Consider the following 10,000-nt stretch of genomic DNA (forward strand, 5'->3'; position numbering starts at 1 on the left):
AACCTGCCAGTGGGCAGCAGCCAGACGGTGTCGCGCTACTCTTCCAACTCCTACGACATCAACAACGTGGTCATGTGGATCGCCGCCCTGCTGGTCAGTGGTGTGTGTGTGTGTGTTTGCGTGCACGCGCGTGTGTGCGTGTGTGCGTGCGTGCGTGCGTGCGTGCGTGCGTGCGTATGTGTGTTTGTAGTGCTACTCCTCCAACTCTTACGAAATCAACAGTGTGGTGGTCTGGATCGCCGCCCTGCTGGCCAGTGGTGGCAGTGAATGAATGCATGAATGAAAACTGTAGAGTTTTATTGTAAAGTGACGTATATCTAATTTGGAACATTTTGGGAAATTAACATTTTTGTATTGTGTGTCTGTGTGTGTGCCTGTGTCCGTGTGTGTTTGTCCATGTGTGTGTGTGTGTGTGTGTGTTTGTCCGCGTGCGTGTGTGTGTGTGTGTGTGTGTGTGTGTGTGTGTGCCTGTGTGCGTGTGTGCGTGCGTGTGTGTGCGTGTGTGTGTGTGTGTGTGTGTGTGTGTGTTTGTCCATGTCTGTATGTGTGCCTGTGTCCATGTGTGTGTGTGTGTGTGTTTGTCCGTGTGCGTGCGTGCGTGCGTGTGTCCCCGTGTGTGTGTGTGTAGGGGGGCCCCAGTAAGACGGCTCAGAGTCAGCTGACCGGCCTGTTCAACAGCATCAGCTCCTTCCTGCACCCCTCCAACCACGGACGCTGGCTGGTGAGCACACACACACACACACACACACACACACACACACACACACACACACACACACACACACACACACACATCCCTCCAACCACGGACGCTGGCTGGTGAGCACACACACACACACACACACACACACACACACACACACACACACACACACACACACACACACACACACACACATCCCTCTAACCACGGACGCTGGCTGGTGAGCACACACACACACACACACACACACACACACACACACACACACACACACACACACACACACACACACACACACACACACACACACACACACATCCCTCCTACCACGGACGCTGGCTGGTGAGCACACACACACACACACACACACACACACACACACACACACACACACACACACACATCCCTCCAACCACGGACGCTGGCTGGTGAGCACACACACACACACACACACTAGGGATGTGCATTTCTGCCAAAAACACTATTCGAAATTCGATGGCCACTATTCGAATGTTATTCGAAAATCGGAAAGAAAAAAAAAGAAGAAGAAAAAAAAAAGACGTGCGTTTGCTGACTGAGGGACTCCCACCGTCATCCCTTGAAAACATGTAAATTCCGCCGACGTATCATAAAGAGTTCAATACTTATTTACAGTGGCCTTCCATCTACAGCACCAGGGGGGAGCAATAGCTAGAAAATGCTGTCGAGTGTACACCTCTGAACGTCCACCAGCAGCACGTTCACTGGAAGAGGGAGTCTGTGCGTCCGTGACGAGAAATATTTCTCATTCCCTTCCCCTCCTTCCATTCTCGTGGCACGGCAAAGTAAACCCCACTGAACAGTTGTTTGCTAGTTGGGCTGCATTAGAACTAGTTAGCAATTGACATTGTTGACAGACAGTATCCCGATTCGCACGGCTACAGGGGTGGCTTTTACTTCGGAAAAGTTTGTTTTCCGAAGCAACGCCATTTGAAACGACCCCCAAATAGTTGCAGATTATATTGTAGTGAGTCAGATAAAATCACCTCAGCTAAGAGTACTCAGCTAAGAGTTTTCTTCGCTTGTTAGCTTATCATTATTAGCGTTAGAGGTATTGAAATAACCTGCCATTGTTGACACTGGCTAACAGCTACAAGTAGCTTACCTTGCAGAAGTTTACGCTGGCCAAATCAGACACAAATTGATGTGACATTATTCCCAAACAGTTGCAGATGACAGTCCATGTTTACAAAACCATCACCAATTGCAGATTTACAGTGTCAATGATTTATTGATGAATGCCCATTCCTGAAATGCACGAGATGCGTTGTGGCTTCTCCCTGGCTGTAAACAGTGTGTTAGTCGTGTCGGCGGGGGCGGGACGCTTTCAGACACACTCGCCTAACCTGTTGGAAATGAAAGATGAGCATGGTATCTAGAGCTACCAGATAAATTAGAATACAGGGGAGCTACTAGGTCAATTTAATGTAACCCTGCAGTAGTTTTCATTTGTCACTGCAAGGGAGGCCAACACAGATTTTTTTTTACTGGCTGGATTTTTTTTATCCGACAGGACTATTTTAAATTCGAAAGGATAACGAATATTCGTGCGCATCCCTAACACACACACACACACACACATGCCTCCAACCACGGACGCTGGCTGCTCAGTCACCACACACACACACACACACACACACACACACACACACACACACACACACACATACATTAAAACCACAGACACATGCTGCCACCACACATGCAAACACGCACACAACATTCCATAGTCTGTCAAGTCAGCACCAACCCCCTCCCCACTAACACACACACACACACACACACACACACACACACACACACACAGCAATCACACACACACCCCCACACATACACACACACACACACACACACACACTCACCCCACTCACCTGTGCCTGACCTCCAATGCTTGAATAGAGGGATGGAATAGCTGGAGAGAGACGTCTGACCTTTGAGTGCCGACAAGGTTAAACAAGACACACACACACACACACACACACACACACACACACACACACACACACACACACACACACACACACACACACACACACACACACACAGTAACGAGAGGTTAAACAAGACATGCGCACACACACACACACACACACACACACACACACACACACACACACACACACACACACACACACACACACACACACACACACACACACACACACACAGTAACGAGAGGTCAACAAATACAGAGTGCCCAGACTGAAGCACGTCAATCCTGAGACTCTGAACATTCCACTGGATATCATCAATAAAGAAGCCTCATTTTTAACATTATGGTTTAAGTTGGACATTTTCCCAACTATAATAACATACTATATAGCATAGTGGAATTAGAATTTTAGAACGTTCGTGTCCTTCAGAGTTCTAGAATGGACATCTCATCTCAGCAATACTGTTCTAGTGGAATTAAAATTTTAGATTGTTCATGTCCTTAAGAATTCTAGAATGGCCATCTCCTCTAAGGAATACTGTTCTGGTGAAATTAGAATTTTAGAATGTTCATGTCCTTAAGAATTCTAGAATGGTGATCTGCTCTAAGGAATCCTGTTCTAGTGGAATTAGAATTTTAGAATGTTCATGTCCTTCAGAATTCTAGAATGGCCATATACACTAAGGAATCCTGTTCTAGTGGAATTGGAATTTTAGAATGATCAATGTTCTTTCAGGCTCTTCAGAATTGTCCTGCCCTGTGGTATGGTAGTCCACCAGCTTGGCTGTGTGTGTGGGTGGGAGGGTTATTGGGTGTGCATGCCTGCCACGCCAGTGTTTTGAATGTGTATGTGTGTGTGTATGCTTGAAAGTAGCCTGATTATCATCGACTTTCAAATTTCTACGAGACTTGGTCTGACCAAGAGCATAACAATTAACATTTCCCAAACAGCATTTTCCAAATGGCCTACTTTGGTTTGCTAATGATTGTTTGCTTCCCAACAAAGTTTGAGGAGTTCCCATATTTGCGGGAACTCAGAAAGTACTTGCATTGACTCTTGACCTGCCTGGTAGCAACGCTGAAGCTGTTGCGTCACTAGGAGGACACGGCCTGGCTAGCTTGAAAGGTCTGGAGTATGCATGTGTGTGTGTTTTGAAAGGTCTGGTGTAAGTGTGTATGTGTTTTGAAAGGCCATGTAGTGTGGTGTGGTTTACTGGTTGAGGAGTCTGTGTCTCCAAAAAAAACCCTTGACACACGTGATGGACTCATTCTTGCTTCTTGTGGTGTGTGTGTGTGTGTGTGTGTGTGTGTGTGTGTGTGTGTGTGTGTGTGTGTGTGTGTGTGTGTGTGTGTGTGTGTGTGGTGTGTGTGTGTGTGTGTGTGTGTGTGTGTGTGTGTGTGTGTGTGTGTGTGTGTGTGTGTGTGTGTGTGTGTGTGTGTGTGTGTGTGTGTGTGTGTCCTGCCGGAGGTGTCATGTGTTTTTCAGTGCCACCTGCTAGACACTTTCCAGAAACGTCCATTCATGAAATGAAGCCAGACACACACACACACACACACACACACACACACACACACACACACACACACGCGCACACACACTTAGCCAGTCGTCATCACTGGCAGACCTGTTTACCACCAGCTATGCCTTTACAGGATCAGTCCAGTTCCATGGCCTTGGCCGTAAGTCAAGTGGCTAGGGGACTGCATGGTTATGCCAGGGGGGTCATTTCACGTGAAATCAGACGCTTTGGGACACGACCGATCCGGATTTCAATCATACTTGGTGTGCCTTTTTAGTAGCAAGGTAGCACCCCAGAACTGCATTGGTTTGAATCTGACACTAATATTAAGGGAGAAACAGACTAGGAAAGGTTCACATTTTAGGGTAGGACACTATACATTCAGCCTTGAATATATCAGTCCGTGTTCATCACAAAAAGATGCCTGTGGTATTGTTTGAAAGCTCTTTTCTGGCTCTACATATTACACAATCAGCTTGGAATACAACAACTCTCAGAATATGAATTATGATAAATTGAAAAATTAAAAATTGAATATCTAAAAAAACTATATTTTAAAATGGCCAGTTCCTTGTCCAAACGTAGCCGGCAATGTCATTAGCAACACCTCAAATGCTGGTGTTCGGTTCTTTATTCATTTCAGAGAGAATTTGACTCACAAATATGGCATCATACAGACCATTTACTAATAATATGGTAATACCATAGTAGCATCACATGACAAAACAAAAACAAAACAAAAATGGTCAGTTTCCATGGTCCCAGGTTTCAGAAACTAAGGCAGATGTCCATTTATACACACCAAATGATGATATGTGAATGTTTGAACATTCCTTCTCTGTGTACCTGTGTCATCTTCCCTTTACCGTACTTTAAAGAGATAATCAATGGCTACACTCTCATTTTGTACTCTACCAGTGCATTTGAAGCAGCAGCTGTGTCTTTTGTAGATAATGTATAAGTACGTCCCGTTGCAGTTAGGTTCCACTACCAGAAGCACATCCTGATGATCCATGACAAGTCTATCTGGTCTGAAGGGAAAAGTGAAAGATGGAGATGGTCCATGAGGATGCAGGAAGTTCAGTTTCACCTCTCCAGTGCTCAGCATACATTCCTCAACACATGCTAGCCACCAGTTGCCATCATATACAGCTACAACATACCCTTTGATGCTTGAAAATGTAACACATTCCTTTACTGAGCTCACTCTTTCAACTCCTTCTCTGAATGCGGAAAATGGCCTAATGTCCATTGACAATGGGCAGAAGCTGTGTAGTTTTTGAGTACCTGGAATAGTTCTTGTAGATTCAAACCTCTTCAACAGGTTCTCAGCTTCATGATGGTGCATCTCTCTCAAGAACATCAATTGCCAGTTTGCCACAACAGAGATGTACCATCATGAAGCTGAGAACCTGTTGAAAAGGTTGGAATCTGCAAGAACTATTCCAGGTACTCAAAAACTACACAGCTTCTGCCCATTGTCAATGGACACAGTGGAAGTTAGGCCATTTTCAGCATTCAGAGAAGGCAGAGTTGAAAGAGTGAGCTCAGTAAAGGAATGTGTTACATTTTCAAGCATCAAAGGGTATGTTGTAGCTGTATATGATGGCAACTGGTGGCTAGCATGTGTTGAGGAATGTATGCCGAGCACTGGAGAGGTGAAACTGAACTTCCTGCATCCTCATGGACCATCTCCATCCTTCACTTTTCCCTTCAGACCAGATAGAATTGTCATGGATCATCAGGATGTGCTTCTGGTAGTGGAACCTGTAACTGCAACGGGACGTACTTATACATTATCTACAAAAGACACAGCTGCTGCTTCAAATGCACTGGTAGAGTACAAAATGAGAGTGTAGCCATTGATTATCTCTTTAAAGTACGGTAAAGGGAAGATGACACAGGTACACAGAGAAGGAATGTTCAAACATTCACATATCATCGTTTGGTGTGTATAAATGGACATCTGCCTTAGTTTCTGAAACCTGGGACCATGGAAACTGACCATTTTTGTTTTGTTTTTGTTTTGTCATGTGATGCTACTATGGTATTACCATATTATTAGTAAGTGGTCTGTATGATGCCATATTTGTGAGTCAAATTCTCTCTGAAATGAATAAAGAACCGAACACCAGCATTTGAGGTGTTGCTAATGACATTGCCGGCTACGTTTGGACAAGGAACTGGCCATTTTAAAATATAGTTTTTTTAGATATTCAATTTTTAATTTTTCAATTTATCATAATTCATATTCTGAGAGTTGTTGTATTCCAAGCTGATTGTGTAATATGTAGAGCCAGAAAAGAGCTTTCAAATAACACCACAGGCATCTTTTTGTGACTAACACTGACTGATATATTCAAGGCTGAATGTATAGTGTCCTACCCTCACATGTGAACCTTTCCTAGTCTGTTTCTCAGTTTATATTAGTGTCAGATTCAAACCAATGCAGTTCTGGGGTGCTACCTTGCTACTAAAAAGGCACACCAAGTATGATTGAAATCCGGGTCGGTCGGGTCCCAAAGTGTCTGATTTCACGTGAAATGACCCAGGGACCCCCAGAGGTTGTTTCCGCAACCCGATCCATCCCTCTCCCCCATTACTCTCCTGTCTTCTCTCAAACTGTTCTTTTCAGTGAAGGCATGAAACGGACAAAATTATCCTTTAAAACAATCAATTCTAGTTGAAAATCCTTATTAACCCTATCGCGCCGGATGCATCATCTATGATGCATCAAATTCAAAGCCCTCTCCACGCTGACACAAAAAAAAAATCCATCTCAAAAACATCCTGCGTGTCATTTCCAAACGTCCTGCAGTACACGGAAACCGCCACAAGAGAGCAGCGGTCAACAACAAGTTGATCACAGCTCGGCGAAAAATGCAAAAATGGAGTAGAAGCGGTTTCCCTGACCGACGCTGAGATATCGTCAAATTGCAAAAGGTTTGTGTACAAATTTCCGAAATATAACTCTACATCCTTTAATTGGAACACTTGCTTTGTGCAATTAATCAAGGAAGAGTTTATATTTTTACACCGTGTTGCAGAGAGATCGTGCTAAAACTGATGAAACATATAAGCACCATCCGGCGGTGGCAGGAAGTCAGCCATCAATGCATTTGCTCCATAGGGAAACTTACAAAGCATACCACGACGATCGTTTAACAAAACACACAAGTTGTTTTACTTCAAGACAAAGATATTGCCTTAAGAAACAGGTTTTTACTTGCAATTTTGAAAATGTAATGCAAAATGTTGAAATTATGATCTCGTAAAAAATGCATTGAAGTGAATGGAGAAATGGTCCAATTGTAGTAATGGACCCATATATTCAAATTACACATCAAAAATGAATAATGATCTATATTACACTCATAAATAGGTTGTTAAGCATTCGATCAGCTATGTTTTTATATAGATTTAAAAAAATTACCCAACCAGGCTGTGGGAAATGTAATTATGGTCCTGCTAAAACAAGGATAGGCTTAAAAAAATGGCAGGATCTCACTAAATATTTAAAGATAATCCTCAAATTAAATTGTCTGACAACTTTTTTAAATTAAAAAAAAGTTTTAAATGCATTAAAAGTCATTTTTCAATGGTCATGAAATTGGAATTTTCATTCATTTAAAGCCTGATGCATCATATATGATGCATTAAATATCTCAGTGACCTTAACAATTTTTTTTATTTTTTTTACATTTCTTATAAGGGACCAATATTGAAGCAAATTCCAAAAAAAAATAGAATTTTCTCTCATTGCTTTCATGGTTCAGGTTTCACAGGGTTAATCACATCAATCACGTGCACTGTACTGGTTTACCAAAAGGTCTGTTTGACTTGCTCTTGCATTGTGTTGTTCTCTTGGGTTGCCAACAGACAGCATTGATAGGCAGCCAGTAATTCCTTTACTGTATGATGTCATAATATACGGACATGTATGATACATATAGAAGATGACAGATGGCCTTGGCCGTGTCTGAAACAGTTAAGGCACCGTGCCGTTTCGCAGGGGGCCTGGGTTCGATTCCTGCCCGAGGTCATTTCCCAACCCCAACCCTGTCCCATCTCTCTCTCTCTCTCTCTCTCTCTCTCTCTCTCTCTCTCTCTCTCTCTCTCTCTCTCTCTCTCTCTCTCTCTCTCACTGAAATTCTAATATGCTTTATTGGCAATGTCTGTGAGTATCANCCCTGTCCCATCTCTCTCTCTCCTTTCCTCCTGTTACGCTGAGGACCCCAACCTGTCATGATAAAATAATTTTTTGGAGGGTATTTTGTCTTTTAACAGTTAAACAGTTAAGTCTTGTTTGTTAACATGGAGTACTGAAAGTAAATATACATGCTCTGTATATAAATAAATTAATATATAACATTTGACATAGATATGTCTACATTGAGATTTCTGTGGAGGTCTGGTTTATATAGTGCCTGAGAACATCCATATTTCACCCAATACAAGGGCTGTATGCAGCTCATTTGACCTTTTAGACTAGTGCTTCTCAACTGGGGCAGTACAGCCCCCCCAGGGGGCGTTGGGGAGCGCTTAGGGGGGTGGTTAAAAGGACACAGTTGAGTTGGTGTGCGAGGTTGTTTTGAAAACAGTCAAACGTTGGCAGAGCAGTGCGGCGCACTTTGGTGGAACCAGTGTGCAGAGGCTCTCAGGCACCAGTGGCATTGGACTGTATGCAGCTCCTGGTTTGACCAGTGTCATAAGACTGTCATAAGACTCCTATTAGCCACCGGTGCCATTGGACCGTAATCAGCTCCTGGTTAGACTAGTGTCATAAGACTGTCATACAGTAAGATTACAGTGTCATAAGACTGTCATAAGACTCCTATTAGCAACCGGTGCCATTGGGCTGTATGCAGCTCCTGGTTTGACCAGTTTCATAAGACTGTCATAAGATTGCAGCACCTATTAGACACCATTGAACTGCATGCAGCTCCTGGTTTGACCAGTGTCATAAGACTGTCATAAGATTGCAGCTTCTATTAGACACCATTGGACTGTATTCAGCTCATTTGGCCCGTTAGACACCATTGTCACTGCGCTGTATGCAGTGTTGGGCAAGTTACTTTGAAAAAGTAACTAGTTACTAGTTACTAGTTACTTCTCCAAAAAAGTAACTGAGTTACTTCCTGAGTTACTCCGGTATCAAAGTAACTAGTTACCAGTAAAAGTAACTATTGCGTTACTCGCCCCCCCAACCATGTTTCATAAACCACAATGAGAAGGACGGTAAAGACAGGTAACGTTACAAACAACAATTTATTGCAACATAATAAACCAAAGCCACTGGATGGACAAAATATATATATATTTTTTTTTATAAAAGAAAATAACACATTTTAGTAGGCTTATTTCAACTAAAAACGTGCATGTTAAGTCCAACTTTAAATTAGTACTAAATGTAGTATTTACATTTTAATTATTACTAAATGCTACCCTTTCAAACAAGACTACGATTACGTCATTTTGTAGTTCACAGAGTCGTGAAGCAGTAAAAAACGCGACCTGTGACGCGACCACAAAATGCGGAAGTAGCCACTTTGCGTCTTTGTCTCGAAGCGTGCGAGTTGAGTTTGTGTTGTTATCAGCGAGCTATTTCATCGTGGTTAGTGAGAAGTTGAATCATGATGAAGTTTTGAGCATGTTATTTGCCTATTCTGACTCTGAAGGACAGTTTTTATCTCACGAGGAGGATAATGATCGGACGAGCACTCTTTGTTTACCGCGGCGAAACTTCCGAAGGCAGTGATGCCGACATGCGAAGCAAGGATGTTCTCTAAGCACACACACACATTG

General features: G+C 43.0%; 1 protein-coding gene across 1 annotated transcript in view; it reads left to right on the forward strand.

Moving 5' to 3' along the window:
- Positions 1–10,000, forward strand: part of psme4a (proteasome activator subunit 4a) — a 90,408-nt gene that overhangs the window by 29,516 nt on the left and 50,892 nt on the right. Inside the window, exons 9-10 of the mRNA XM_063191871.1 lie at positions 1–93; positions 629–721. The exon at positions 1–93 is cut by the window's left edge and continues 27 nt beyond it. Coding sequence (XP_063047941.1) covers positions 1–93; positions 629–721 — 186 coding nt within the window. The remainder of the gene's footprint in view (positions 94–628; positions 722–10,000) is intronic.

This window comes from Engraulis encrasicolus, chromosome 24 (assembly GCF_034702125.1).
Source record: "Engraulis encrasicolus isolate BLACKSEA-1 chromosome 24, IST_EnEncr_1.0, whole genome shotgun sequence".
NCBI classification, from domain to species: domain Eukaryota; kingdom Metazoa; phylum Chordata; class Actinopteri; order Clupeiformes; family Engraulidae; genus Engraulis; species Engraulis encrasicolus.